At 51.9% G+C, this 27,284-nt stretch overlaps 11 protein-coding genes across 11 annotated transcripts; 3 read left to right on the top strand and 8 right to left on the bottom strand.

Annotated features, from left to right (window-relative positions):
• Window positions 1-4,982: 4,982 nt before the first annotated feature.
• PV09_07873 (uncharacterized protein) lies at window positions 4,983-5,584 on the bottom strand (the record flags this gene model as incomplete). Its single annotated transcript, XM_016361698.1, has 2 exons — window positions 4,983-5,376; window positions 5,466-5,584. 2 exons carry the CDS (start codon window positions 5,582-5,584, stop codon window positions 5,034-5,036), a joined length of 462 nt encoding a protein of 153 aa, XP_016210558.1. The 3' UTR covers window positions 4,983-5,033.
• A 663-nt stretch (window positions 5,585-6,247) lies between these two features.
• Window positions 6,248-7,470, bottom strand: PV09_07872 (uncharacterized protein). The gene is made up of 3 exons (XM_016361697.1): window positions 6,823-7,470; window positions 6,702-6,771; window positions 6,248-6,651 (listed from the first exon to the last, which is right to left on the bottom strand). Exons 1-3 carry the CDS (start codon window positions 7,400-7,402, stop codon window positions 6,510-6,512), a joined length of 792 nt encoding a protein of 263 aa, XP_016210557.1. The 5' UTR covers window positions 7,403-7,470; the 3' UTR covers window positions 6,248-6,509.
• A 1,000-nt stretch (window positions 7,471-8,470) lies between these two features.
• On the bottom strand, window positions 8,471-9,497 carry PV09_07871 (uncharacterized protein). Its single transcript, XM_016361696.1, has 3 exons — window positions 9,178-9,497; window positions 8,980-9,071; window positions 8,471-8,919 (listed from the first exon to the last, which is right to left on the bottom strand). Exons 1-3 carry the CDS (start codon window positions 9,216-9,218, stop codon window positions 8,576-8,578), a joined length of 477 nt encoding a protein of 158 aa, XP_016210556.1. The 5' UTR covers window positions 9,219-9,497; the 3' UTR covers window positions 8,471-8,575.
• A 1,027-nt stretch (window positions 9,498-10,524) lies between these two features.
• On the bottom strand, window positions 10,525-12,465 carry PV09_07870 (homoserine O-acetyltransferase). Its single transcript, XM_016361695.1, has 2 exons — window positions 12,209-12,465; window positions 10,525-12,131 (listed from the first exon to the last, which is right to left on the bottom strand). The coding sequence occupies exons 1-2, from the start codon at window positions 12,279-12,281 to the stop codon at window positions 10,642-10,644; spliced, it is 1,563 nt and encodes a 520-aa protein (XP_016210555.1). The 5' UTR covers window positions 12,282-12,465; the 3' UTR covers window positions 10,525-10,641.
• A 128-nt stretch (window positions 12,466-12,593) lies between these two features.
• Window positions 12,594-14,874, bottom strand: PV09_07869 (uncharacterized protein). Its single transcript, XM_016361694.1, has one exon. The coding sequence runs from the start codon at window positions 14,772-14,774 to the stop codon at window positions 12,900-12,902; it is 1,875 nt and encodes a 624-aa protein (XP_016210554.1). The 5' UTR covers window positions 14,775-14,874; the 3' UTR covers window positions 12,594-12,899.
• A 722-nt stretch (window positions 14,875-15,596) lies between these two features.
• Window positions 15,597-17,729, top strand: PV09_07868 (uncharacterized protein). Its single transcript, XM_016361693.1, has 2 exons — window positions 15,597-15,904; window positions 16,094-17,729. The coding sequence occupies exons 1-2, from the start codon at window positions 15,861-15,863 to the stop codon at window positions 17,112-17,114; spliced, it is 1,065 nt and encodes a 354-aa protein (XP_016210553.1). The 5' UTR covers window positions 15,597-15,860; the 3' UTR covers window positions 17,115-17,729.
• PV09_07867 (uncharacterized protein) lies at window positions 17,557-19,646 on the bottom strand. The gene has a single exon (XM_016361692.1). It carries the CDS (start codon window positions 19,202-19,204, stop codon window positions 18,098-18,100), a length of 1,107 nt encoding a protein of 368 aa, XP_016210552.1. The 5' UTR covers window positions 19,205-19,646; the 3' UTR covers window positions 17,557-18,097.
• A 422-nt stretch (window positions 19,647-20,068) lies between these two features.
• Window positions 20,069-22,352, bottom strand: PV09_07866 (peptidyl-prolyl cis-trans isomerase ssp-1). Its single transcript, XM_016361691.1, has 4 exons — window positions 22,085-22,352; window positions 21,613-22,019; window positions 21,327-21,443; window positions 20,069-20,991 (listed from the first exon to the last, which is right to left on the bottom strand). The coding sequence occupies exons 1-4, from the start codon at window positions 22,085-22,087 to the stop codon at window positions 20,982-20,984; spliced, it is 537 nt and encodes a 178-aa protein (XP_016210551.1). The 5' UTR covers window positions 22,088-22,352; the 3' UTR covers window positions 20,069-20,981.
• Window positions 22,353-22,799: 447 nt separating this feature from the next.
• On the top strand, window positions 22,800-24,617 carry PV09_07865 (uncharacterized protein). Its single transcript, XM_016361690.1, has 3 exons — window positions 22,800-23,057; window positions 23,282-24,154; window positions 24,230-24,617. Exons 1-2 carry the CDS (start codon window positions 22,987-22,989, stop codon window positions 23,844-23,846), a joined length of 636 nt encoding a protein of 211 aa, XP_016210550.1. The 5' UTR covers window positions 22,800-22,986; the 3' UTR covers window positions 23,847-24,154; window positions 24,230-24,617.
• PV09_07864 (ribosomal protein L14) lies at window positions 24,400-25,520 on the bottom strand. The gene is made up of 3 exons (XM_016361689.1): window positions 25,402-25,520; window positions 25,248-25,332; window positions 24,400-25,033 (listed from the first exon to the last, which is right to left on the bottom strand). The coding sequence occupies exons 1-3, from the start codon at window positions 25,414-25,416 to the stop codon at window positions 24,735-24,737; spliced, it is 399 nt and encodes a 132-aa protein (XP_016210549.1). The 5' UTR covers window positions 25,417-25,520; the 3' UTR covers window positions 24,400-24,734.
• A 114-nt stretch (window positions 25,521-25,634) lies between these two features.
• Window positions 25,635-27,132, top strand: PV09_07863 (uncharacterized protein). The gene is made up of 2 exons (XM_016361688.1): window positions 25,635-26,177; window positions 26,315-27,132. Exons 1-2 carry the CDS (start codon window positions 25,721-25,723, stop codon window positions 26,803-26,805), a joined length of 948 nt encoding a protein of 315 aa, XP_016210548.1. The 5' UTR covers window positions 25,635-25,720; the 3' UTR covers window positions 26,806-27,132.
• Window positions 27,133-27,284: the final 152 nt, after the last annotated feature.

The raw sequence follows: 27,284 nt of genomic DNA, 5'->3' as shown, positions 1-27,284 counted from the left end.
GGACTCCCTCCATCGGCCTTATTTTAAACTGCATTTCGTAAGCAGGAGAAACATAGTACTTACCAACGGAGGGCATATAGGTAAGATGACTAGCTGCAGTTAAGCAGTGACAGTATTCCATTCTATTTGTTTATTCATCATCGATATTAGAGTCCATCCCAAATATTGATGTTGTACTTCCCTCCGGTCTGAATAAACGGATTGTGTGTAACAGCAAGCAACAGAAGCCACTGTTTCAACCGCCTCGCAACCATGAAGTTACGTGTTTATCTTCCGATTTCCAATAATAGCAACCTCTATTAATTCATTCGGAAAGATGATTATCGTTTTACGCGCACAAGCAGCGTATGAACAGTTGTCGAGGCATGGACCAAATTTCAACTGGCCGCTGCGGCGACCACGAGGTTATTCACATTGGCCATAATTTTTATTTCGGGCCAACAGAAATTGAGCATCATGGCCATGGGGTATTTTAAAAAATTCTATGTTGCTAACATGAGTGGCAGCATTCTGTTGCAACATTCTAAGACCACTGCTGGGAAGTATCTCAGCTCCACCACAAGGCTTAGATCCATAATGCGGCTTAGGTATTTTGAAGGACGAATTCGCCTGTAATGAGGATAAAGCAGTGGGGAAATCCTGGCAGCAGCAGCGTCTATCCTCGTGCAAGAAGTGCAGGCGCAGACAGTCAGTACTTTAGTCCCTTTGTACATTTACTTTGTTGATCTTCTATCCCAGGTAGGATGATGCAATTAGACGCAAGGGAACGAATCCTAAGAGCCACAAAATAAGAGGAGACGACAAAAAATTGATCTTTTGAAAGCTTTCTCTGACTCGACCCGGCCGCAGCATCGACGGACGTATACTCAACTCCAAAAATGATGCATTGAATGCCGATTTTCACATTTGGATAGGCAACAAAAGAGCTTGGGAAGGGGCGTTTACCACCACAGAGCTTAAAGAGTCAGACATCAACAGGCATATCGGTAAATATCGCCAATGGTGCTTAGGGCAGCACTGATGAAAGCCTTTAATTCGTCCCTCGAAGATAGGGATAATGTCATTTGTGTGAACGTAACCCATGCTCTTTCACGTATAGCTCTCATGTTAACTAAAATTTTGGCGCATTTTTCAACATCCTAGTCAGAAAGTCCTGCTAAAAAGACCTTCCACAACGGTCATCATCGAATCCTCGAGGAATTTATACCTGATATGATTTGAATTTAACTTATTTAATCATTCCGATTAGTTAAAATACGAATTCCCGGTATGATGCGGCGTAGCGCTCCATAAGCCTTGAGCAGAGCTCTGTAAAGTATCCGAGAGAAATTCCATGTTGATGAAGATGTTTGTGAGCAATGGAAAGAGCCTGGGAAACATCGGAGGACACTGGAACTAGACTGACCGGCCCGTTGCACGGAGAAAGAACGAGAACTAGATCCATCAAAACGAAGGAGACTCCAAGCTCTTGATATCCGCGCATGCAGAAGTCCCGATGAAAGCTCCAAGCTTTCGTGTTCGGTAATGGATCTAGGTGAATAAGACTGCAAATTCACTCCAGTTTCTTAGAAACCGTCGAGGTTCAATATTTCCATAATTCCAGATGAAGCCCCCGGATTCTGGACTTTAAATTTGGCGGAGCTATTCTTTATATGTAACATTCCAGTTCTCAAAGGATCAAAGACTTAATCTGGATCTTTGTCCTGTTGTAGCTGTGCGCAGGTGCAAGGAATGACGTCTGGTCGAGAAGTGGATCCGGTGTGGTTCGCTCGTTCTTTCCCAGCTCATTCGTTCGCTTGTCCTAGTGTGGCCGCCCCGACGATCCGATCGCCACTGTTTAGTACTTCATCGTAACGTTCCAAGGCATTTATTCTCTCGCACTTTTACTATGCTTAGGGTCAATTCCGGATCTTGGTATCGTCGGTGATAAGCAGTATTTGGCATTTCACTTTCTTCGCCCTTCTGGATATGGTCTGTTCAGATGAGCCTCCTATTCCGCACCTCGGTTTTTGCATCAATATGATTCCCTGTAAAATTTTCACGGTAAAGAGCTAAGGATTTCTGCGTGTGTAAGCACCCGAATCTCACATCGAGGTCGAGAATTTCATCTTGTATTCCACTGTAGTCTCGATGCTCTTTCAGATGCTACAAACGCCCTCTCATTTAGATGATTATTTAAGTTATGCATCTTGCTTCTTCACCCAGTAAGGTTGTCGAAGTCGGAGGCAGGCGTTGCCGTGGGACCTGTATGAGTCGAGCCGTGTACATATTCATAATCCATAATGCTGCTACTGATGAGCTCTCGTACTGACAGACCGTCGCATATGGCGCAGCAAAGGGTTGGAGGATCACTTATGGATAGCACTCTGCTGGATAAGTTCAATATGCCTGTATTGCTGGTCAGCAAGGGTGTATCGTGCTGAAGCACTCTTTATTAGCCGTAAGTCTGGTCCTCTATCCTTTTTTTCCGATTTGCTCTCTGCCGATTATCTGCATTTGTTCAAATGAGTTTGCGTATAATTTGAGGCTTTGCGATGATTGCATGATTGTGGTCAATTGAATCAACTCCTCTCTTCGCGATGGAAAACAATGGAACTTGTGCGCTGCGACTGAAATTATCAAGAATTTGGTAATAACGGATCATTAGACAGATGATATATGGAGGACTCTTCGACGCATTAAAGATATCGACTTGTCGGCCACGATGTGGTTGGTGCTACAACTATGCTGCGAGGCAAAGCCGAGGAAGAACCACTGCGCAAGTAGAGGAGTCTGAAGGAACTCATATATGTATGTATAACCATTTACTTACTTTCATGCCAATCATCTGACTGCAATAAACCTTGCGGGAATAAAGAAAATGTGGTGTCGACTATGTAGACGCCCATGCGAGGGTTACACCGCCAAGTCTAGACATCTTAAAGACCAAGCATGGAATGCTTAGCATCTTGAAAGATAGATTAGATGTCTTTGGCTATGCTGTAGACATCTTTTCGTAAATTGAAGAGCATGAACTGGTTTTATTTGCTAAGGTTGTGGAACACTGAAATTAGAAGACTCAGAATGAAGGATTGTTACAGTGCCTCAATATTGTATGAGAACATTGGGGCTAGCCTGGATAGTCTTTGTAAGAACATTATATCTTTTGATTGCTACAATTAGCCTGCCACTAACAAATTCGCAGGTTCCGATGGCTCAACCGCTCTGCTCTGCTCGCTCCGGTCTCCAGGATACCAAAGACTCAGGACCCAGGATCCAGGATACTAACTTGCTTTGGCCGCCTCGCTATCATAAATTACATTGAATACGCTAACAAAAGAACTAGATCTCAAAGAGGTCCTTCGGGACCACCACCCATTTTTTTGGGTTTGTGCTACGGTGTGGCCTTTATTGACTGCATGCTCTCTCGCTCTTGAGCAGAGAGGGAATTCATCCGCTCAATTTTCGCTCATATGGACTATTCTTTATCTAATCAAGACTTGTTGTGCTATGATCCAAAACTGATTTTTTTTGTTTGTTCTCAGAGCCACATAACTTGATGCAATACTCTCTCTCTCTCTCTGATTGTAACACCCACCAAGTCTTTATTTTTTTTATTTATAGGATCTTCTTCCTAAGCACATATCTACTGCTCGCAAACTACCTTTTTGCTTACCCAGACTCTTAAGATAGGTTGGCATTGTGGGTCGAACTCAGAGCATCTTAAGGCGCTTACATAAGGTACTGTATTGAAACACGGCATACGAGACCTATCTCGGGCGTCTTCTCAGCGTGTCGGCCTGAAAATGAAAACCAAATCTAATCTCACCTTTGCATACACTCAAAATGAACTTAAGGCAGCGAAGCCACCGTCCCACGTTAAGCTTCGTTCCTTAGGGGAGAGCTAATTCTCCACTAAAGGCGAAGACTTTGCTCATCCAGGTCAGGTCTCAGCTCTGTCTCAATATGCCGCTGATGGAAGCGATCGCGGATTTGCAAATTGTACGCCCCAGCGGCTATGTGCAAAATACCTATATTTGTGATTAATTGAAACAGGGCCAAGCACAATCAATTCAAACAATTATAAAGGGTAAGAGGCAGGTAAACGAGGCGGGCATTAAATGGCTCAACTTGCAATCATTCTAGAGGGCATGTTCCAGGTATGACGAAGATATTTCCCATACGTATAGCCCCGTAGCAGACGAATTTGGTTCAGGAATTGAGATCCAGTTCCAGACTACGGTTACATAAATCGGAGCTCATTTTACACATTACGATAACATGGCTGCCACATTCGAACATCTAAAGGCTCAAAAAGGCGCCATAGACTCCATTGGCATTGGCATTGCCAGATCTGCCTTGCATCGAAAAAAGTTGAGAAAAGCTTGGCTAAAATGGACTCTACAAGTAATTCGACCTCCCGAAAACAATTTGTAAATCTCACAGAGCGCGAGAGATGGGAAACACATGTCCATGGTGTCACAATGCCGCAGAGAGGCAATGACGGTGACTAATGATCCTAATAACGGTCCAGGAGAGTGAGACGCGGCCACTTCATCCGAGCAGAGGGTGTCATTGAAAGAAAAAAAAGAGTGCGTTGGGCAATAGGACTTGAGAACTGCTTGCATTGTCATCGAATAAAGTGCAAATGAACTATATCTAAATATGAGAAGAAAAATATCTTTGCATATGGGCATGTGGGCCTGATGACATGATAATGCCTATCCTTTAAATTGAGAGTTCAACACCAAAGACTTGTAATCAACTAGGATATCAAACGAGTGCAGCTGAAGCTACTTTTCAGCAACTGCTTCTCAAATTAAGGTGCCTTTAGGAAGTTATCTAGAGGAGCACAGAAGAATTGATAGGTCTAGATAATTTTTGCATAGTTGAGTCAATTGAATCCTTGACTCCGCGTTGAACGCTAATATGCTAGTATTATACAGTTTGATAACAAGAGTGGCTTGAGCTACGTTCAATGCCTGTGATAGATTCGAGGAAGTCCTTTAGTTCATCTTCTACTGTAGGAATTCTACATACACATTCAAAAAAAATCACAACATGCCCAGCATGAGTCCACCAACGGCAACTCCTGCCGCAATCCCACGGAAGTTCCCTCTCATCTCTACAGCACCTCCTGTCGACATCGATGCACCAGCAGAGGCTGTTGAACTCTTAGAACTGGAGGTGGCCACACTCATTGTCATTCCGCTCATGCTGCTGGTTTCTTTCATGGTGCTCATGGTGCTCATCTTGCTCATTTCATTCGTAGATGTCATCATGCTTGACATGCCCGTTGACATTGTCATTGTTGAACCCGCAGGCATGTCAGGCATAGTAGCAGTTGCGGAACCTTTGCTTCCCATCTCGATCGAAATAGTGCTCAAAGTGCTCATACTAGCGCGCAAATCTTTAGTCATGTCGAGAGACGTATTCCAGAGAACCTGATGTCAAGACGGGTTTGGGCAGGATGGGGTGCTATTTACCTGCTTGCTTGTCTCTCGAAGACTTGGGCAACAGCCTCAGCATCTGGAGCAGGTGACGGATCTGGTGCGGCGAGTCCCAGAACGACGGATGCAAAGATGAAAACGCTCGTGAAATGCATAATGATGGACGATTTTGGTTGGAATCAAGAATTTTGCTTTCGGAACAAGGACGCTGGAATGACAGTTGGAGAGTGAGTGGAGTGAAGTGCGAGTTGAAAAGATGACAAGAACTTGGGATTATCAGACAGGTACGGTTTACGCCTTTTGAATCATTTCTGCGTGAACAGGAACCAAGGGCTACCTGCGACAAACACACTGTGCTCTACGATCGGGACGAAAAGCATCCATCTTGTCTCATTGGCTGAAGCCGTAACAAACAGGTTTCGTCTTGGCAAGAGGATTGTCGATTTGTTTCCAGAGACGGAAATCAGCGAGGCCTTGCGGTGCAAAAACTTGAAGGACGGCAGTAATGTTCCAAAAAGCAGGTGGTGGCTGTGACCAGCTCTTGGTGCGGCAATCCGGAGAGTGTGCGGATGCCGGTCGGTTCCAGGAGCTGGGAGACATGATCCTCGAAGAGATGCGACGAATTACTACAAGCATTTTCCGCCAAAAGACGAGCGCAGCGAATGGTCGAGCTCGCCGGCAACTTCAGAAACACGCGAAAGGGGGTAGAAACGTGGTGAGGTGTTGAAGGTCCGAGCTTGGCACACTCGTCTCGGATCACCGAGTTCCCCGTTTCAGAAACGGGCACTAGACATCGCACCGAGTGCCTACGAGCTCCCGTGAGTGTTTATTTTTGCAAGAATTCTAGCCGCCCCTGAGAAATACCGGGTGAGCAGGTGCTGTGGTTCATGCAAGCCCCCATCTGCAACTTTAACTAGAGGTATGCAACGATTGCCTGTGTAACTTGTCTAAGATTTGAGTGTGGCATGAAGGCCCTTATTTTCTGCTCTTTGCCAGGTTCTCGAGCACTATAGAAAGTCAAAGTACCGACGCAGTTCACTACTGGCTTTACAACTACTTCAAATTTCTCAGACAGGGACTCTATTTCAACTTCTTGCTGTCCTTGGAGGAAGCAACTGCCTCGCTCAATGGCGACGCTCCCGTCATAGATCTATAAGTCTCGTACAAGATCCAGAATGGAATGACTACCCACAACATGTTAAAGAAAACCAGGTATACCCATCTGTAGAGTTGTCAGTACATGAACGATATACGAACGTGTTGGTGACCCACAGATACATGAAATTGCTGGTGTCAAGATTCGGACTGCCAGTCAGCCATTCGGGGCAAAAGGTCATGAATCCTTATCATCGTTAGTCGGATTGCATCAGAGCTTAGGGACATGAAAGCATACCTCCATAGAGCTCGCCAGTAGCCAGTACGGTCATCCAAAAGACCAGCTTTCCACCAAAGCCATTACTACCCGTAGTACCTGTGCTGCCGTATCCTTTTGTGAGAAGATAGCAGATGTAGGAAGCAATCGGGCCGCCAAGGAAGACTGTTAACAGTTCAAGGCTGACCACTCCCAAATCCGCGCCGCCCCATCGCGCATCTGCCTTGGCATACTCCTGCCAGAGCAACGCTGTCGGGTTGGTACCGTAGAAACTGCCATAGTATCTGTCCTTGCGGCCCAGGAAATGCACATCCTTGGGGTAGAGTTCCAGTGGAGCGCGGCCGGTGAAGTACTCGTACTTGGCACGTTGACCAATGTGCAACGACGTAAAAAAGCAGTTGTACAGGAAAGATCCTTCGAAGAAGAAGTGAATCAGCGCGTCGAAAAGGTGCCACACGAAAAGAATGCGCACTTTTGTGCTGGAACCGCGCGGGAGCAGGCGGAGGGAGCTAAGGTAGGCGGAGACGAGCAGGACGAGAACGGCGAGCAGGGAGGTCACGGTGACCTTGTCGATAACGAGCGTAGAATCTTGGGAGGCCATGTTGGCGAAGGTTACCAATGCCAACGGTGGCCGAAGGCTTGTACTGCTGGGAGAGGAACAACAGAGCTGGGACAGATTCAGGGCTCGTCGCGCACTCCAGCAGCTCCTGTTTCCTCTCGACCCCAGATTTCGGCAGCTTGCTACGTTAAGTTAGCGTTCCCGCGTCACGCTAGTCCTCTTTCAAACATCTGAAGCTCTGCAGCAGCATGGATTATTGGTCCACACGATGGATGAGGAGAAGAAAAGAGACACAGTCGTCGTCCTACGAAAGAGTGTTTTTTTTTTCTCTGCACATCCTCGGACATTCGACGAACCCCAGCCCCTGGTTCGGCGAGCGAGCTTTCTCGCCTCGTCAAACACAAGTTGACCAAACCGAATATACATCAATCGATGGGTTACCTAATGAGGACGCTTTGCTGAAGCAGCCACTTATAGCACAGCACGTTAACAAATTCTCTGCGAATCATCGCACGTCTGTGGACTGCTCTGTTGCGTTCAAGCGCCGATTTTCCAATCCCAGGGGATTATTATTGTGATGTCCATGGTCTTCAAGAACGAGGTAGCAACAAAGGAGAAAGGAAGCCCACTTCCCGTAATTTGGTAAACACGGCGTCTGGAGTCCTCTTGATCTGCTCTCACTGCACCGCTTATATTTCATACCACGTTCATGAGACTTCTTCGTCCATAATAGCTTGTATCATCATGCGTGCGAAACTAGTGGCTCCACGCGTAACATATGTTCGATGATCTGGTGGCTGTGTAAACACGTGCTGGGACCAGCCCCAGAAGATCTATCTCCTTTCACGGTGCAATGTGCCTTTTTTTCTTTTCTTAAAGAAATGGATTTTGTGTCTTCCCAGCCGCCTAGACGTGGCATGTTCGAGGTCACTTTTGAATATTGTATTGCAGAGCCAACAGGAAGGACCGAAACAGCGTGCGCTCATCTGCCTGATACGTGCCAAGTTCAATATAGGATCCGGACGGTTATAGAGCGCATTACACACCCCATTTATGTTACAAGCTCGCAGCTAAACCGCACGGCTAATGCGTGTTGGCCAAGCTAAAGGCCGCTGTTGAACCGCTGAACTCGGCGAACAGAGAGAAATTGCTGAGACGCGGTTGGTTTTCATGATTCCAATATTTCACATGATATTTGACCTATGTTACAAACGTTTATGCCATGATCATATCCACTCCCATCTTTCCTACGAGCACGAACAACACGGCCTCCGCAAGCCAGAATCCGGCCCCCTGATACCTTCCCATCCCCTTCTCCTTGTCTGCTCGGGTGTATCCCGTCGCGTACAAGATTCTGAACACAGTCCACGCCGCGCTCGTAACCGCAGTGGTCTTGGGATATCCCAGGCCCGCGATCAACATGGCCGGCAAGACGGCGACGTAGTTCTCGAGGAAGTTGTAGTGAGCGCGCTGGGCGCAGTTGAACAGGTAGAGGGCCTTCTTCTGTTCGGGATTGGTGGCTGCGGCTATTTGCTCCTGCGAGGCGTACGCATTCGGGTCTGCGGGTTTCGATAAGGTCAGCAGGGATTGTAAACGTGAACGCAGATGCTAGCGCTTACAAGGAACGCCTGCGGCTCTGCGGAATGGACCGACGCGCATGCCATGCCACACCGCGACAAAGCAGCTTGCGGCGGCACTGACAAGAGTGTAGCTGAAGCAGATTCGTTAGCATTCGGAAAAGAAAAGGGCGCGGTTCGCATGTCGGACGCAAGGCTTGAACGGAAACCGCCAGCCCCTGCTGCAGGTATGTAGCTTACCCGTACTCCTTCGGCACTTGGATAGCAAGTGTGGTCGCCATTGTTGCAGATGTCTTGATTGCGAAATAAGTGGGAGAAATGGCGTGCTAGAACTGCGAGCTCTCGACGTATTTAAGAACATTCGAGACGGAGTAAGGCCCCAGCCGGCCACATAATCAGTCTCGTCCCTCCCACTGGCCCATCGGACGAAATATTCACCCGGCAACCGTTAGTGGAGGCTCGATTTGGCAAGGGTTGACCATGTTTACAGCCAAGCTTGAACAACAAACAGGACAGATGATCAAGACTTCATTTTCCTTTGAGCTGAGGCGCAAGTCTATCTTTCGGGGCTTTTGGCAGTAACTTACCCCTGCGAAGGTGCGAAGTCCACACCTGTGGACGGGCCAAGATCTTCCGTCATCCATCCGCCAGGTCGTGCATCGGCCTCTCTTCGCAATGCGCAGCTCCACAAAAGGTTGTTTGTTGGCGAGCCCCCTCCGGTGCGTCGTATTGCGAGCATCTCCCACCACGGCGTTTGTTTCTCCATTTCATTCTGGAGCAGAGGAAAGCCACGGAACTACGTGAAGGTTCGAGAGTTATGTTCAACGCACGACCTTACTAACCAGCCTCGTCCTGGACACATCCCGGGAAATAAACTGGCGCGGGACGTTTTCTAGTCCATTCGACGAGGGCATCTGTACAACATCCACATGCGACACAAGCACTCCAATTTTGAGCTAGCGGAGTTCAAAGCGAGTCGAGTCTGCGAGGTAGACCAACCGGTCTTACGAGGCCCAGCTTCGCTTATGCTCACGTCAGGCAACGCGCTCTTCACTTTTGGACGCCGACATCTTTAAGCTGAGATCCGGGGCAAAAATCGCCCGTCCGTCGTTTGTTTGATGAACGTTCCAGTTTCACGAGCCTTGGTCACATCTTGAATTCGCCCAGCACGCCTTCTCTGCGAAATAGTTGCTCGACGTCTCCTTTGGCATATCATGTATCTGAATCCGTCGCGTTGAGCTAGCACTCCAGCTGAAGCGAAATGGTGATCTGTTGCTCTTGCTACAGTCTGATTTAGCTACAGGCTCGCTTGAGGACGACTATCATTTTCACGCTGACGTCGAAGATATTTATCAAATCCATGCCAGATTCGTATTCCTGGAGGCTGAAGCGCGATCTTATCCGTGGAAGAATCACCCGTTTTGGTAGTGTTCTCTTGTAACTCCACTGCCGCCATGACTGTGATGTAAGTGTGAATGAGGACAAGAAGCAGCTCCTTTACTTTGCCACTCTGATTTTGATGAGAATGAAAAAAAACACATGAAGAAGCAGAGTTCACACGAGTACGAAGGGAGATGAACGTATAGATCAAAAGAGATGAATGAGCGTTTCTACGAGGGGTTATAACATGAGAACTCTACCATTGACAAAGTCTTCTATAAGTACACATACGCGGAGGTGCTTCGTAAGGTGTCTACCTGCTCTTCACCACGCCGTGATGTCGTCGACCTCGGCTTCGCCAAACGTGCTCGTCTTCGTGGCATTCAGGCCCTCTACGCCTGCCTTCTCCACATCCTCGACGGGCTCTCTGTTCATGATGTCCGGTAGCGTCTTGTGCAAAAACTCCACCAAGTGGCGGTTGACCTGCTCGAATTCGAGGAGAAACGCGTCGTGCCCTTCGCTGCTTTCAATAGTTTTCAGGGTCGAATTCGGGATACCGGCAGCAAGCTCCTCTTGCTCCGCAAACGTGAAGAGGCCGTCGCTTTGAATACCCAGGATGAGGGTGGGCTGTTCGATTTGCGACAGCGCGGCCTGCACTTGCTCCGCTGGCGTCGGGTAGTGCTCTGTGGTTGGCAGACGATTGCGTGACACGTCGTGGGTGTCGAGTTTTCGTGTGATTGCTATGTAGCAATTGGCATCGAAACGCTTGATGAACTTTTCGCCCTGGTAGCGCAGGTAGGATTGCGCTGAGAAATAGGTTGGGGTGCGCGTTTTGTTTGCTTCTGCTGTTCTAGGCGGGGTGAGGTTGTCCGGCGTGCCAGCACGTGGCGTGTTGCTGAATTCGGGATCAACTGTGCCGCTGCCGCCGTCTGCTGCAGGTACATGAGGTGTGGTTGCTGCACTATTGACTCTCGATCGTCGAGGCGAGCCTGCACCCCGGTGGCCATCGTTGTGGATTGCCCAATGCTCGTGATATTGTGGCTCTACTCTTTGACGGCCGTTGATGGTCTGCCTCCGCGACGCGTCTGGTATTTGCCTTCCGAATCTCGACTCAAAGGAATCTCTGCTACGATACGTAAGGAGTGCCGACATGCGCGCCGCGCCGAGACCGGCATTGGGCGGGTCGCTGAATGAGTAGTACCCGTCGTCATATTTAGGATCGCTGTATATGCTCTGCCGTTGCGCTTCCCCCCAGCTGATTCCCCATGCGCTGTATCTGGCCGATGTGGCGATCGGAATGATGCTGCGTACATAGTTCTTGCCAAAGTATGCAAACTCCAGCACGAGCATGCCGCCCATGGATCCGCCGATGACTACGGCCACCTGTTTGACGCCCAGGTCGTCAAGGATGAGTTTGAAGATGTTGACGTCGTCGCGGATAGTCGTGAGGGGGAACTCGGGTCCGTAGTGCGGGTTGTTTGGGTCTCCGTCCGCATACGTGACCGGGCTCGCACTTCCGTATGGACTGCCCAGGCTGTTCATGCAGACGACGTAAAACCTGCTGATATCAAAGGCCTTGCCATCCTTTCCGAGAAGCGGGCCCCACCAGTCGCCCACATCAGCGCTACCCGTCAACGCGTGACATATGACCATCGCGTTGTCAGCGGCGGGCGAAAGCCTGCCGTACGTCTTGTACGCGACGGGGACATTTCGGAGTTCTACGCCGGACTCGAGAGTGAACGAAGGCACGACGGCGATGGATTGATCCGGAATAAGAGCCGAGAACGGATTCTCAGGCTGCGAAGTCAATCTGCCTGTGCAAAAGTGTCAGATCACGACACGATGAGATTCGTGATGCGGGGCATGCGAGAGAAAAAAAGGATTATCTTACGGTAGCGCGGCTTGTTAGGGTTGGGATTTGTTCCACTGGTGGGCGATGCGCCGCCAGCAGGAGACGCACTCATGATACTGAGCTGCTGTTGTTAGAGGAAATGCGATGCCAATTCCACATGTCGCAAAGTGCCTGTAAGAACTTCTTCGACCGGGCGTTGTGAGTCGAAAAAAAAGTTCGTCCCTGACTCCGATCGTGTCCCCAGACTCGACATGCAGGGCGCACGTCATCTCGGCAGTCGCGCCGGTGCGCAGTCGACGATTTTCCCCAACTAGCTTACCGCGGCAATAACGAAACAATGCATGCTCATCAGTAACATGGCTATCTAATCATCCACTTATGAGACACCACGTGCGCAGATATGGCTCGATGTAGACAACAACTGCTGATTCCTGGCCAGGCCTGGCTCGTTTATTACCTATAACTCCGTAACTTGCTGACAATCACGCCAGATACAACCAACCGTTCGTGACACACTATAGACCCCAGATGAGTGAATACCAGCCAACCCCGCATCCCCAAACCAGACACGGCATTGTGTGTGACTGCATCCAGCAAATCGTAAGTATAAGTGTGCATCAAAGATATAAATAGGCATAGAGTCGACAAAAGAAAATCCACGAACACCAGGATTTGGGCCCGGAAGAGGAAGTCTGTCATACTCCATTCGGCATCTCCCCGCGTATTCGTATCAGCATATACCAAACTCCTGGAGCCCGATAGGGTTGCCGTCATCATCTTCCTTCACCAACTCGCCTTCCATGGCGCCGTACACGTACGCCTCTCCAAGCAGCTGGTAATGCTCTCCCTTCGGACGCAGAACCAAGCAGAACGCACCGCCCTGAAGAATCGTGACGACGTCGCCAGGCTTCAGATGATAGGCCCCGATGCCCATGAACCCGTTTTCCGTGTCGAAAAAGGAATAGTTGACGTTGGCGAGGTCGAAGCAGGTCAGAAACCGACCTGAGAATGCGTACCGCCTCACGCCTTCGTCTACACCGGGCATGAAGTCTCGAGGCAGTTCACCCGGCTCGGAAAGCAGGCTCAGACGAAACGCGAGTTCAAAGCTTTCGGGCGCACGCCCGTTGACGACGCGGCTGCCGTCGTTCTCTTGATCCAGGACGAAGGTCCGCCACATCATCTCCTTCCTTTCTGGCTCCTGCTTGCTCCAATAAAGCCTCAGCTTGGACTGATATTCTCTCCATAGCACTTGCTGCTCTTGCAGCGGCAAGTTCTTCGTGTGCCAGTACGGGCCAATTACTTCCTTGACCGTACCGACGACAATCCCCGGAAGAAATAGCACTTTCCCATCCAGGGAGAACTTAGGTTTGCGAGCACGATGTCGACCGGAAGCTCTATGTCCACGTCTATTGTCCCATGCTCCACCCGTCACGGATAGATTACCTGAGATTGGGTACCAGGTTGGGTAGTCTGTGGGTATCTTCAACCGATTGCCCTCTAGAATGGACAGTGTCCCGTATTCTTTCATGGCAAACTCAACCGTCTCACGATAGACGGTGTCCAAATTGAAGTTATAGTCTATCCGAAGCTGATTGTTGGTTTTTCCAATAATACCATGCAGAGCAAAAATCATGTCACGTGGGTCAGTGGCGAGATATCCTGTTGAGACGCGAATCAAAGCCGAGAGCCGCTCTTTACACTCTGGGCCACTGTACGTCGGATTTGCAATCGACAAGGTGATGAAGAAAGCCGTTATAGGAGATGGTGTGTTTAGATAGAAACTTTGAAACGGCTCGTGTCTCTGCGGGGCCCCGCGCTGAATAGCTTCCGTGTCAGATAAAAATGCGTGTTTGTTTTGGGCGACGAACATCAACAACATCCAGCCATGATAGAGAATCATGCGCGGCAGCCACTTGCGACCTACGCCAATCAAGCATCTGTCATTCATAACCTGCTGTTCCCGCGACTCGTTGAATTCACTGGCAAAGTGCTGCTCCTGTATGATCCATATTCTCCTCCAGTATGGACGTTCCATGAGGCGCCAAAAAGCAGCCCAGTTTTTGCTGCCGGCATCAAAGCCAGCGTCGGCAAGTTTTTGCGGCGTCAATGGGAGTATCGTGGGCGGTAGACTCATGGCCAACTGGCCCAGTTCCAGAGCCAGTTCCATGGCAGAGTCACTCTCATCGCCCTCTGCGCCGAGCCAGGCGAGGACGACCTGAGCACGTTTGTAGATCTGGCCCATGATACGGACCTGCTTGTTCCGCTCGCTATTGTCTGACTGATTAATGCAGAGGGCATCGACCCACAGGACATGTGCTATTTTCTCATCCCGGATATAGCGCAAAGCTATGTCGAGATTGCGAGTTATGTGGCAAACTTTGCCATTTAGAAGGATCTTCTCCGATCTGGTGACATCCCCCCACACGTAGGAGAGCGCTTTATACGCGGGAGGCTCCTCGAGTTTGGCCACGCGCAGCTTGCACTTGATCTTCGAGTCCCATTTCCCAGGAAGCAAGGTAATGAGACGTATGTGGTTTTCGGCCGCCAAAGGCTCGTACTGGAAGTCCATCTCTCCCTTCCGTCGGCGAAAGAGTGAGGAAAGCATCGAGCGGACGTCGGCAGCAAGATCTACGGTACGGGCCCTAAGTCATCACCTTTCTCTTATACTAGAAGAAGAATATACGCGATTTAAAGGCTTAATTGGGGGGTTCGATTGTGAAGCTGAAGCTGAAAAAGCTAAAGATCTGGTCAAGAAGTCTTTTGGGGGCGCTCGGCTCTATGACCAATCACACGGCCAACCTCAAGCCATCAGGCTTGGACGGAGACGTGAGCTGTGCGGTATCATTTCATGGTATGTACAAGAAAGGAATGTTTATTGCAGATATGCTATGGAACGAAACAAATGGGTGCGTCTGCTTGGCCCGTGAGACGGACTCAACTCGCCATCATGGGGCGTTCTCCACACCGAATCGAGGGATTCTGCACAAGGGGTACAGATAGGACTGTTGCGTAGACTCGACAAAAGAATTGAGGTCGATCTATTAACAAGGCTGAGCCTGTTCCCTCGATGATGATCTAACAAGGGGGTTCCTGGAGTGTCGAAGGTCAACGCAGCGATCTGGCAATGTTGCTCCAACCAAGACGGTGCAGGATTTGGACGAGCAAGGCAATGATCCGCCAGGAGAGGAAGAACAGGGAAAGGATATGTATGAATGGACGAAAGGGAGATAGACACTCCCGAGGCCGCTAAGTTTAGGCGCTCAGCTTTCCGCGCTGTTAGCGGGCCCCCAGGGACTATGGCGGGGACCCGCAGCAGCGGCGAGACCCCGCGCCTGACTCCCTCAGTGCCCTGACAGATGTCTTGGCCTGCCGCGCCACGTGCATTCCAGCTCAAGCCACTTTTGCCGCGAGTGGTTGCAGTGTGCCCCTCCAAGTACTGAGGCGTGACCCCTCCAGGCAAGTCAAACGTACCCAGACACTGATCATCGACCAGACTTGTCCAGGCTGCCAGAAGCCTGCAAGCCTCCGCGTTGCATCGCTGAACGTACTCTCCGCTTATACAGGCCATTAAGTGATTGTATCGCACCCGAGCACACGAACATCCACTTTACTATTCATTGCAACGACTGGAAACAGCCCCTCGAACAGACTCTACCGATAGCCTTGCAGCGGAAGCCAAAGCGTGGCAACGATGAACATCATTCGTGGTACCGTCGACAGGCTGCGCGATACGTGGTAGTACGTCTTTGCTGCTTGGGCCTCTATCTTCCAAACAAAGGCTAACATGATGGCACGCACAGAGTTCCTGCAGTTCGCTTCACGCCATTTCGTCCCTGTTTGTCCTCTCTTCCACCAGATGCCGGCCGCGGAAGTGCTTTGGTTTGAAAAACGGCATCGATCTCGCTCTCTCTGACTGCCATGCAGGGCTCCCGTAACGCACACGTCGACCTTCCGAGAGACGGGCCAGATCACACCCGAGGAATTCGTACAGTGCGGCGACTTTCTTGTTTACAAGTTCCCGACGTGGTCGTGGAGCGACGCGTCCGATCCGTCCAAGAGGGTGTCGTACCTGCCGGCAGGCAAGCAGTTCCTGGTGACGCGTGGGGTGCCATGCCACCGGCGGTTGGCGGAGCATTTTGCGGAGAACGCCGGGACAGAGGACCAGTTGGTGAAGGACATGCTGGGCGGTGAAGATGCAGGGGGGGCGGACGATGACGACGGCTGGCTGCGGACTGCGGGCGTGGCTTCAAGTCGCGAAGTGCGGCCGGGTGAGGTCAGGACGCTGGACGAAAGCGGCAAGCTGGGTGAGGTCGTGGACGAGGAGGACGAGATCCCCGACATGGAGGACGAGGAGGATGACGCGGAGGCCATCATCCGTGACCATGATGCCGCCGCCGACGACGCCCGCTCGAAGCGCACATACAACCTGTACATCACCTACACACCGTACTACCGCACACCGCGTCTGTATTTATCCGGGTACCAGGCGACTTCGGAGCCTCTGCCACCGGCCGCCATGATGGAGGACATCGTGGGCGACTACAAGGACAAGACCGTCACGCTCGAGACGTTCCCCTTCGTCGACTCGGGCCTGAAGATGGCGAGTGTGCACCCCTGCAAGCACGCCAGCGTCATGAAGGTGCTACTCGATCGCGCCGACGCCGCGCTCAAGCTGCGCATGCAGCGCATCCGTGAGGGAAGAGCGAGCGCTACCGACAAGATGGAGGGTATGGAGGGCCTCGAGGACGCTCTGGGCAAGCTCAAGGTTGCCGACGGCGCAACCCCACCCGCCGGCTCGCAGGCGAAGGACGGCGACGAGTGGGAGGTCCTGGATCAGGAGCAGGACGACGTCGCCTTGCGCGTCGACCAGTACCTCGTCGTCTTCCTGAAGTTCATGGCCAGCGTCACGCCGACGATCGAGCACGACTTCACGACTAGCGCTTAAGGGGGCATGAGTGTGGACGGCGGAACGAACCAGAACGAACCACGTTTTTTTTTTCTATAAATTATTCCTTTGCTTTCTCTCACGACGTGGAAGCCTTTTCCTTTCTTACTTTTTTTCCGTCGTCGCGGCGCGTTATACGACTAGATATGGAATGTAAGCTGAAGGAAAATGAGAGAAGAGAGAAAGAAAGAGAACGAAACTGAGGAAGAGAAGGAGAAGGTATGAAATAAAGAAAGAGAGAGAAAGAGAGAGAGAGAGCTGTAGCTGGCGTCATAGACTTCACAGTGAGATTGATCTGATGTTGTAAAAAAACCTCTCTCTTAACCATCTTTTCTCTCTCTCTTTATTTGCTATGAAGAACTATCGTTGACGCAAAATCTCTCATTCGCTCCAGCGTAGGGAGAAGTCATGTTATACATCGAATGTATTTATTTATTTCTTTTTTGTCATCCTTGGAGGAAAGTTACATACATATTATCATTACTTTTTGGAACCACCATTTCACTTTTTAGAGAGCCCGGAAGAAGAAAAAAAAAGAAATCGTTAGGAAAGTGTCGAGGAAATCTGCAGCTCTCCACAAATACATACATACATATATTCATGACAGTTGTGGTGGTTCGTGTGATGAAACATGGAGCGATCCATTTTGAGACTTCTAGTTTGAGAAGGAACGAATGACGTGATAAAAAATGTGATGCCAGCAAGTTCTCGTGATTTTCAAGCAATAAGAATTCCCATCGCCAACCGCAATAAAGCTGCGCCGTCGTGAACGTCTGGTGGACTCCGGCTCTGTACGTGTTTATCCGTGAATCCGATCACAGGAAGGGGCCGTGACGTTGACGACAGCCAGCCGCAAACATGGCTTCGCAAGAAGAAGCGATGGAAGCAGCAAAAAAAGCAGCAGCATTCGATAGCGAGGTTCCGAAGAGAAAAAGCCATCCTGGTAGGCCTAAGTGATTAAAACATGCATACCTCACTAGCAATCATACAGCCAGCTCGATATGCTCGTGGTCCAAACCAGGGGTGTCGGACCAGCCGAGGGAGAAGTGAATGCCGATGCACAAGTCCTTGCCGGCCTCGTCCAACTCAGCAATGAGGCGCTTCTTTTCGAGCCACCAGTGCTCGAATCGTTCTCTGAGCAGTGTGGCCGCGGCGAGGGCGTTTGGATCGGCAGTGGAAGGGCGGAACGGTGGCTCGCGTTTGGCGAGGCCCCACTCGATGTCAACAGGACGGGCGGAGTGGCGCAGTCGCACGAGGCACGACTTGCGCAGGTGCTCAAGCTCGGCATAGTACTGGGTGCTGGCCGGATCGCGGGGCACGTCATGCTTCACCGAGTGGCTGCTGCGGCGACTGGATGGAGTTCTCGAGGGACCACTCGGCAGGTCGCTGTCGCGGCGCGCCAGAGAGTGTTTGGCGATGCCAATCTCGCTTTCACGGCGACTGATGGTTGGGAGGCGGGCGCCAGCGTCGCCCAGCTCGAACGGCGTCGGGGCAGACGAGACGCAGCTCTGGGGAGAGGTTGGCGACGTGAACGAGGTCGGCGACATCTGGGCCGTCGGGGATGCGTAGCCAGTGCTTTCAGAACTGCTGCCCAAAGAATCGACAGTCAACGAAGAGCGGAAGGGGCTGACATTGCGGACATCCTTTGGGATGGGCGAGCAATTGTACTCCTCTGCGTCGCGCGTGTGTGAACGAGCGCGATTGAAGCCGCGTACCTGATGCTCGTGAAGCTTGGCTGCGATGGCATCGGAGGCAGTGGCATTTTGCAGCGTCGCCGTAGCTGGCTCCTCCGGCAGCTTCTCTCGTAGCTGGCTGACACGCTCGAAGCTTGTGTGGACAGCAGCTCCGGCATGCTGGACTGCAGAAATGGCCTTCTGCAAGGTGGGCGGAAGCTGTCTCCACAGCGCATCATCCATGACCCAATGCTTGAGGAACTCCGGCTTGAAGGCGAAGGCATCACTGTCGGAAGGACACGGGGTCCTTGGGGATTCGCATGTCGATGGCAGACGGCTCAACTTCGTCGGAGACGACGGATAGAAGCCAGAAGAGGTGCGTCTGACAGCACCACGGACAGGAACTGCGTTTGTCATGACTAGGTCCGTGGAAGGTGGTTGCCTGTTTCTGTCTTTGCGAAGTCCGGTTCAGTCAGCGGCTATATACGATCGTCCGACAGAGAGGCGGCCTTGTTATTTCGCTCTTTCCTTCTCTCCCTTTCTGTGGCTCTCGCGAGTCGCAGTGATGGAAACCCCACGACAATGTTACGTGCACTCCGTGTACATGTGAATTTGGACCAAACAGGTACCGGAGATGACGTGATGGTGTGCTTAGAGAGATGGCTGATGATGGAGAGACGGGGCACCGAAGAGCCAAAGGAACGCGACAATTGCAAGATCGGAAAGGGTGGTAAGATGGAATAAAAAGAGAGAAAGTAAATTGGGAGGTCAGATCAGGTGGAGCGGGCGTAAGACGGCGGGAGGGTATAAAGAAGGTCGTGCGGAGAGACTGGTGATGATGTTGAGCGGGTGGTGTCAGGGGATTGGCGGCGGGCGAATTGCGTGTTTAGAGCTGGGACGGACCCAAAGTGCTTTTCCTGTCGTGGCGGTGCCTGAAATGGACAGAGGCAGGGCCGACAGCGTTCCAGATGCTTCTACCTGGGCAGCGACGAGTCCGAGTGTGGACGTCAGATGGTCACATAAATTCCGATGCGGGGACTGTGTTTCCGCTGCAAGCGTCAGTAGCAACGAAGCAACGCTGCCCAGCAGAGCAGACAAAGCGATTCATTTACCTTGGTCACGGACTGCAGATGGCCAAGTTTGGCACAGGATTGTTGCAGTCCTTTGAAGGCGACGTGTTACGAGTACAGCAGGATTCCCGCATTCACGTATAGGTATATATACACACTACGCACGCACGTATACGTACAAATCGACCGCGGACTCGTGTCTTCCCCAAGCATCAAGGGCACTCCACATGTACCAAACCAGCTGACGGTGGTGTGAGAAGGAGGGAAGGCTTACCCGATGCTTATCCTTGTGCGCTTGCTCGCTTTTGTCTGGAACCTAAGAGGGCTGGAGCGAGCAACGTCGACGCTACAATGATATCAACAGAAATGGTTTGATCAACGATGCACACGTAGCATGCAAAGCGGTTGTGCGTGCTTCGAACTACGCCATTTTTTCAATGCAAAGACAACCGCATGTGGTTGCCAAAGGCAGTGAAGTAGCTTCGCCGTTCGCCTTTCCACGGGCGTCTGAAAACGAGCCGTTCAAGGTACAAACGACGACATGGGATTTTGGATTTCCTCTCCTTTTTCCTTTCTCTCCCTTCTCCCTTCGCATGTGGACGCAGGTGATGGGAGGGCTGGTTTTTGTTGAATTAAGTGAGGGTGCCAAGACAGAAGAATCTAATGGAGTTTTCTACGCCATGCTCTCTCATGGCATCGATGACAGTCCGACCGAGCCGAGGAGTGCTGCCAGAACTAAAACCGGTTTTTTGCTCTACTGCACAAAGGCGAAAAGAAACTTTTTTGCGGCAATGGCGTGGTGAAGGTGCAGCGAGTGACTGCTGAGGTGGACGTGGACGACGAACGTTGGGCTATGACGCGGTTGGTTGGTTCAGCACAGACACTGTGGGGTAACAAAAAAGGCAGGACAAGGCTAACTCGAGAAAGCCTGACTTGACTGAACCAGGAACGTCGACCTTTGGCGGGCCTTTGCCTTTTTTGCCTTTTCTTGCGCGAATACACTCATCATACAGCACTGCAACTCACGTACTCTTGCTCCTGCACACTTGCTCATCCACTCACTTGCGGGTATGTCCCACAGTCTCGTGTTCCAGCAACAGTGTCAACACCCACAGCGTCCGTTGCTACTCAAGTCTGGTTCGCCAATCAAAGTTAGCCCACGCAATGAACATGCTTAGATGACACGTCTGCAACCGAGAGAAAGAAGAAAAGAAAGACACACACATACACACACACACACACACACACAGAGAGAGAGAGAGAGAGAGAGAGAGAGAGAGAGAGAGAGAGTGTGTGTGTGTGTGTGTGCGCGTATGGGTGCGTGAGAGAGAAAGTGAAAGAGCAGAAATGCGAGGAACTACATGAGTCTGCTGTCGCTCGCGCCCTTGATGACCCAGTGCCATTGCTTCTTGCGCACAAAACTGCCCTGTGTGGATGGAAAGATTGCGGGTATGCAACGCTGTACGTACCTCTCGATCAGATGCAAACCTGACGCCGTTTCAACAATGTGACTAACCTCGCCCGGCTTGAGTGCAAATGCCGCGTCTTCAAATTCCTTCTGCATGTCGCCCCGACCAAAGAATCCACTGTGTGTTGTTGAATTGGTCAGCTGATCATTCTACTTTCCGAAAAAAAAAATCGCAAGTGAAAACATATGGATGTCAAGAAAATGATGACATCGTGACGCTGTTATGAACACGCTTGTGGGGGTAAAGGGAAAGTAAGGGTTTGAAAGGGGAGGGGACCACCACGTACAGGTCGCCGCTCTTTCTAGCGCTGCTGCAATCACTCTCCGTCATCGCCAGCTCACCCAGTGACGTCTCACCACTGCGGATCTTCTGCTCGTGGCCCAGGAGAATCTGTCGCGCTTCTTCCTTGCTCCTCGTGATGCGGCTCTCGCGCCAGCTGCTTGGTCGCCGGCTGTCGCGGTGCTTGACCAGTAGGTGCGCGGCCCGGATCTTCTCCTCGGAGCTGTTGCCCATCATCTTGATTGCGTGTGAGTGGTAGGTCGCCATGTAATGCTTGAGCCGTTCCGCCTCTGCACCCTCGGGTGGCTCCCATCGCGACTCTTTCGTGTCCGGGTTGAAGTAGTACGGGAGGTTTTTGGAGTTGGACATGCGCACCTCCCAGGGCTCGGGCAATCCGCTGTCCGCCGTCCAGCCCTGAAATAACATGGTTAATTACACTTGCCTTCCCGTGTAGCGCCTAGCAGACGAGGATTGCCTACCATGTTTGCTCCAGCAAAGGACTAAGTGTCGAGCGAGAATGTGTGGTCGTGGCTGCGTGAAGGGTTGGGTGGGGGGTGGGGGGAAGGGGGGGTCGAGCTGTTGCTTGCAGACTGGCGTCGAAAAGGGACGGGAAGATGATGGAGAAAGGACGTGTCGGAAGCGCAATTATACCAGCGGCGGGCAGCAGTGCACAGAGGCCGCTTTTCGTTTCGTGAAATCGCGGACACCAGCGGCTTGATTGCCTTGGAAAAGAGTTTTGTGTCCGGGCAACGGGCGGGGGGAGGATCCTGCGGTTTGTGCTGAGCGGAAGCCGCCCGTGAGTGGACCGGGGGGCGTGTGCAGCGGCTCAAGGCCCCGCCAGGCGTCACTGGCTGCTGTGCGCGGGCTGGTTGGTCGCTGCTTCTCCTGCGCGCGGTCCGCTGATCATCCCCTCTGCCCTCCGCAGGTGGTCAGCCTCGCCCCAGGAGACGATGATTCAACGCGCCGTCGCCGTCCTGTTTCACGCCTCAATGCAGTCATCCGCTCGTGGCTGGCCGGTCGGTGTCTGCTATCGTGCACCCGCTCGTCTGAGTCACAGCAAAGCCGGCATTTCAAAAGAGTCCTGTCGCCCGTGGCCGTGAAGGCACAGCGCCAGAGAGACCCGGACGGCTGCGGCAACGGCCCAATCATACCGGCCTAAACCTCTGCACACAGAAAGACCCTGCCTCTGATCACCGCAGGCACAAACACCACCATCGACGAACAACGTGCACTCACCACCAACACCACCGCCCAGCCGCAGAACTCCAGTCGAACTACAGAACCCCAACGCCGCAGAAAGCAACCCGCGCCTTGATATCAACTCGACCGTAGGGACGGACATCCAGCCTCGGCTCTCCCGCAGCGAAAACAAAATTCAACCATGGCCGATTCACCTGCCGCCACACAGGGCGAGCAGCCCAAGAAAGTCACTTTCCGGTTTTGTCGCGAGTGGTATGTTTTTTCCCGCTCTCTGTGCTCTCTCTTTCTTCGTGTGTGCTGGACGACGAAGCTGCGGAGACTGTGACCTGATATACAACGTAATGCCCAGGTCCTTCGCTATCGCGGAGGTCGCTGCGGCGGAAGTGCCACGCCCAACTTTCGCAGTTTCCCCGTCCGATCTTGGAGATTTTTTCTGGCCGCAAATCCTCCGTGCTAACTGATGCGTGCGTGTGTAGTGCCAACCTGCTGTATCCGAAGGAAGACAAAGCGAACCAGAGGCTCGAGTTTGCCTGCCGCACATGCTACTACAGCGAGCCCGCAGAGACGACGTGTATCTTCCGCAACGAGATCGCCAACACCGTTGGCGAGACGGCCGGCATCACACAGGACATTGGCGAGGATCCAACGGTGGGTGACTGTGATGACTTCTCTGACGATCCCAATGCCGATTTCTATTCCCAACCACCTTCCTCCTTCTCCTTTCCCGCCGACTCGCCTGCTGCTTCCGTCCATTTCTCTGCCGACCCCTACGCCGTTACCGCCGCTGCCACCGCTGTCCCGGATTTTTGTACGATGTGCGGCCAGGAAATATTCTGCGAATTTTGCGGCCAACCGTCTGACCGCGGCTGCTTCTTGGAAGCGGACGAAGAACAGGCTGACCAGCTCAGTGGCATGATGACCCCGGCCAGCATGACCAGCGAGATGATGGAGAGCTCACACACCCAGCTGCAGCAACTTCGCCTGCGGTCGGACCAGCCTGGCGGGGACGGCGGCAACCGGCAGGACTCCGTCGCTTCATGAACGTAGCACCTGCACTGCCATCAAATCGTTCCGTCCAACCTGCTCAGTCCGTTTCAACAACTATTCCTACCAGCACTACCGCCACCCCAGCGTCATGAGCGCGGAATTTGCGCACCATTGCTTCTTTCTGCCGCCTACGGTCTCAGAAACGTTCGCTCCATTGCAATGGGGTTTTTCTATGTAAAGAACAACGGAGACTGACGTTGGTGCGACCCTAGTTGCCGCGTATCAACAAGACATGCCCGGCCTGCCGCGAGAACGAGGCAGTTTTCTTCCAGTCCCAGCAGCGAACTGCTGAGACAGGCATGGTACGCCACGTCTACTTTCTAATCTCCCTTCCTTTATCTGCTCTGATCGAACACGAGCTCATGTGCACCATTTAGAAACTCTATTTCGTTTGTACGCACTGCGGCCACGTCTGGCAATGAACAGAATAATCCCCACATGGAGATATCTTCCGCACCATATTTTTCGCCTCTCGCGGCTGCGCACTTAACTGATGAGAGATGTGACATCTACTTGCATTCATTTTGGCGCTTGGGAAACAGGGGCATGTATGCCAGGAGTGGTGAAGCTTTCAGTTTCTAGGATGTTGTTTTCTTTCTCGATTGTACATGCACGTCTTTCATCGATGGATACATACCACGCATCGAAGACGAGAGGCCGCTTCTATAGATACTTACATACAACATGGTACAACGAACATCTTGCATTGCCACATTTGGATTGGTTTTTCTTTTTTCCACTGTAGTTCAACCCATCATATCCACTCCACGGGGAAGGAAGGATTTAAAACAAACGCCGAATGCTATGCAATACAATCAAGAACCAGGAAAATCGACGACCGATTTACTTTCTTCCCCGCAGGGCTGGTTCGCCCTGTACGCCCTATACGTGTACAGGCGCCAAGCTCAATATCTTGCTCCACTTCATGGCCCGCAACTCCTTGCCGACGACGCCGTTGAGCCTGCTCCCGATGGGCTCCCCGTTCTTGTTGATGAGCACGCAAGCGTTGTCGTCGAAGCGGACGACGGAGCCGTCCGGGCGCTGGTACTTCTTCTTGGTACGGACGACGACGGCGTGGCGGATGTCACCGCGGCGCACCTTGTTCGCCGACGAGACGGACGAGCCGTTCAAGTCACCGCCAAAGTTGCGCTGCTTCTGCACGACCACGATGATGCGGTCGCCTGCGGGAGCCGGGTTAGCTTGCTTTATTGAAAGCGGTGTCCTATTAGGGACGAAGATGTGAAGAGTGATTTTGTGCACTCGGCAGCTTCGCGAACGACGGTCAATGAAGGGAGAGCGCATGGGCTTCGTTTCGATCATGTGTGGACATTCGTTATGTGTGCGATCTTGAGCAGGAGAGGGCTTTTGGCGGGAGGAGAGAGGGATGAGCCGTACCAATCTTGGCGTGTCGCTTCATCTTCATGCATTTTATGCACTCGACGATGGAGGCACCGGAGTTGTCTATGCAATTGAGCAGCGTCTTTTACTCGCCCGCCGCAGTCAGCATGGTCTCGGATCACCACTGGAAAGCGCCATTGACGCATCGTACCTTTAACTGGATCATCTTCGGAGGGCGGCAGCCTGCAGAGCAAGAGGCCCGATTTCGCTTTTCGTTCTTTGATGGCGCAAAGGATGAGACTGGCAAACACTTTCGTCTCGTTCGACAGGTGTGGAGGATATTTCCTTTCTTGGGTGTCGGAGGTCGGAGCTGCCTGAGGCCGCAGGCTCTTTCCGTTCCCAGAACGGGCAGGGACTCAACTTTTCTATTCGCGTCATGGATCGCCCGGTCGTTTCGTGTTGGGCTCGCTTTTCCATCTCACACCGTCGCGGGCACATGTTCTTGGGCTATCTTGCCGCGTGAGAGCACGATGGCATCGCACTACGTGTGCAGAAGCTGTCTGCGCACCCTGCGCACCAAGCGAACCCAATTGACCGATCCGACAACGCTGGCGACCTGGCACTCTGCCACTGTTTCGCACCGCACCTTCGCCTCGACGGCGTTTAGGCTTCAGGCACAAGGAGCAACGCCGTCGAACGACGCAGCGAATTCGCACTCTACTCAATCGTCGCAGGGAGACATCGCCTCCATGCAGCGGCGATTGAGGAAAAAGTCTGCCACGGAGAGCATCGCCGCACGTATCATGCAGGCCGCCCCCGAAACAGCGGAGACGTACCATGCGTACGGCGCAACGGAGCACTTCTTCAATGCTATCAACGATATCGTCGGCTATGACGTCCCGCAGGTGAAGACCAAGGAGGAGACACCCAAGCTGGAGGGCGGGGAGGAGATGGGCATAGCGACTGGTGACGGGGAGTGGTACAGAGGTGAGCCACGTCATGACATCAACGAATCTAGCACAAGTTGGCCACCGTTTCTCTCTTCTTTCATCCTGTCTCGGGTTTCCTCTAGCTGTCCTTTCAGCCATTTTCTTCCACGATAACGGTGCACTGACAGGACACAGAGCTTGGCCTGGTCCCCACCTTCAACAACTGGGCCCAGCTTGTGATGCTGCACATGTACGTGCTGACGACCCGGCTTCGCTGCCTGCCGGCGCCAGTGGCCAAGACGTGGTCGCAGAACTTGACGGACCACTTCTTCCTCGCCGCCGAGACACGCATGGACACTCTGCACGGGATCACCATGCGCGGCATTCGTTCAAAGTATCTAAAGGACTTGTTCCTACAGTGGCGCGGTGCTCTCGTCTCATACGACGAAGGTCTCGTCAAAGGCGACGCCATGCTCGCCAGCGCCATCTGGCGGAACTTGTTCGGCGGCCGCGAAGACGTCGACCCTGTCAGGCTTGCCATGGTCACCGCCTGGCTGCGTAGAGAAGTGCGCAGAGTTTCTGCCGAGGTCGACATGATAGATCTGGCTAGGTTCGGTAACCTCAAGAGCGAGGAACCTGTTGTGCTAATGAAGAGCCACTTCATGGACAAGCCTCTGCCGCAATGAGGGTGCATGAAGGCGAAGGAAGGAAGAGGCAGTCAAAACGAAGATGAAAAGCATTTGTACTTTGACAAAATGTACCACCATGTATTGATAAGCTGGGTGTAAAACCTCCCCTAAGCTAAGTCGCTAAGAACAGCTGGCCACGCGTGCTGAGCGTTTTTACAGGCGACGGTCACTCTTGAGAATTAGACGTGATTCATAAATATGACTGCGAGGTTTTGGAAATCCTGTCAATCATGGTGCCAAGCGAAAACCGATAGAGGACGATCTTCCCCGTGCGAAACTCGAGGTTGGATCGAAGCCTTTCTTATTTTTCTCCTTAATCCTTTTCATCTTATCAACGTTGGAATGGTACTCCTCTTGCTTCTGGAATTCAGTCCTTTCGTGATCGAGGGTGTCGTCATAAACACCCCCACCTCGACATGCTAGCGTTCGAGTGGACAGGAGTCGTCTGCGCAGCTGCTCTGAGACTTCATCTTCCA

Source organism: Verruconis gallopava (assembly GCF_000836295.1).
Source record: "Verruconis gallopava strain CBS 43764 unplaced genomic scaffold supercont1.33, whole genome shotgun sequence".
Lineage (NCBI taxonomy): Eukaryota > Fungi > Ascomycota > Dothideomycetes > Venturiales > Sympoventuriaceae > Verruconis > Verruconis gallopava.
The sequence above is the reverse complement of the archived record's forward strand: the minus strand, read 5'-3'. Positions and strand labels throughout refer to the sequence as shown.

Excerpts from the sequence above, each read along its gene's own strand:
- PV09_07872 (XM_016361697.1), bottom strand. The coding sequence starts at position 7,402 with ATGGCCTCCCAAGATTCTACGCTCGTTATCGACAAGGTCACCGTGACC. Across the intron at positions 6,772-6,822 it reads TACTGGCGAGCTCTATGGAG|GATTCATGACCTTTTGCCCC; the intron begins GTATGCTTTCAT and ends AACGATGATAAG. Across the intron at positions 6,652-6,701 it reads ACCAGCAATTTCATGTATCT|ATGGGTATACCTGGTTTTCT; the intron begins GTGGGTCACCAA and ends ACAACTCTACAG.
- PV09_07871 (XM_016361696.1), bottom strand. The coding sequence starts at position 9,218 with ATGGCGACCACACTTGCTATCCAAGTGCCGAAGGAGTACGG. Across the intron at positions 9,072-9,177 it reads CAAGTGCCGAAGGAGTACGG|CTACACTCTTGTCAGTGCCG; the intron begins GTAAGCTACATA and ends AATCTGCTTCAG. Across the intron at positions 8,920-8,979 it reads CAGAGCCGCAGGCGTTCCTT|ACCCGAATGCGTACGCCTCG; the intron begins GTAAGCGCTAGC and ends CGAAACCCGCAG.
- PV09_07870 (XM_016361695.1), bottom strand. The coding sequence starts at position 12,281 with ATGAGTGCGTCTCCTGCTGGCGGCGCATCGCCCACCAGTGGAACAAAT. Across the intron at positions 12,132-12,208 it reads CCCTAACAAGCCGCGCTACC|GCAGATTGACTTCGCAGCCT; the intron begins GTAAGATAATCC and ends ACTTTTGCACAG.
- PV09_07869 (XM_016361694.1), bottom strand. The coding sequence starts at position 14,774 with ATGCTTTCCTCACTCTTTCGCCGACGGAAGGGAGAGATGGACTTCCAG.
- PV09_07868 (XM_016361693.1), top strand. The coding sequence starts at position 15,861 with ATGAACATCATTCGTGGTACCGTCGACAGGCTGCGCGATACGTG. Across the intron at positions 15,905-16,093 it reads GACAGGCTGCGCGATACGTG|GGCTCCCGTAACGCACACGT; the intron begins GTAGTACGTCTT and ends ACTGCCATGCAG.
- PV09_07867 (XM_016361692.1), bottom strand. The coding sequence starts at position 19,204 with ATGACAAACGCAGTTCCTGTCCGTGGTGCTGTCAGACGCACCTCTTCT.
- PV09_07866 (XM_016361691.1), bottom strand. Across the intron at positions 21,444-21,612 it reads GCTAGAAAGAGCGGCGACCT|TGGATTCTTTGGTCGGGGCG; the intron begins GTACGTGGTGGT and ends AACAACACACAG.
- PV09_07865 (XM_016361690.1), top strand. The coding sequence starts at position 22,987 with ATGGCCGATTCACCTGCCGCCACACAGGGCGAGCAGCCCAAGAAAGTC. Across the intron at positions 23,058-23,281 it reads TTCCGGTTTTGTCGCGAGTG|TGCCAACCTGCTGTATCCGA; the intron begins GTATGTTTTTTC and ends GTGCGTGTGTAG.
- PV09_07864 (XM_016361689.1), bottom strand. Across the intron at positions 25,034-25,247 it reads GAAGCGACACGCCAAGATTG|GCGACCGCATCATCGTGGTC; the intron begins GTACGGCTCATC and ends CGGCTCCCGCAG.
- PV09_07863 (XM_016361688.1), top strand. The coding sequence starts at position 25,721 with ATGGCATCGCACTACGTGTGCAGAAGCTGTCTGCGCACCCTGCGCACC. Across the intron at positions 26,178-26,314 it reads TGACGGGGAGTGGTACAGAG|AGCTTGGCCTGGTCCCCACC; the intron begins GTGAGCCACGTC and ends GACAGGACACAG.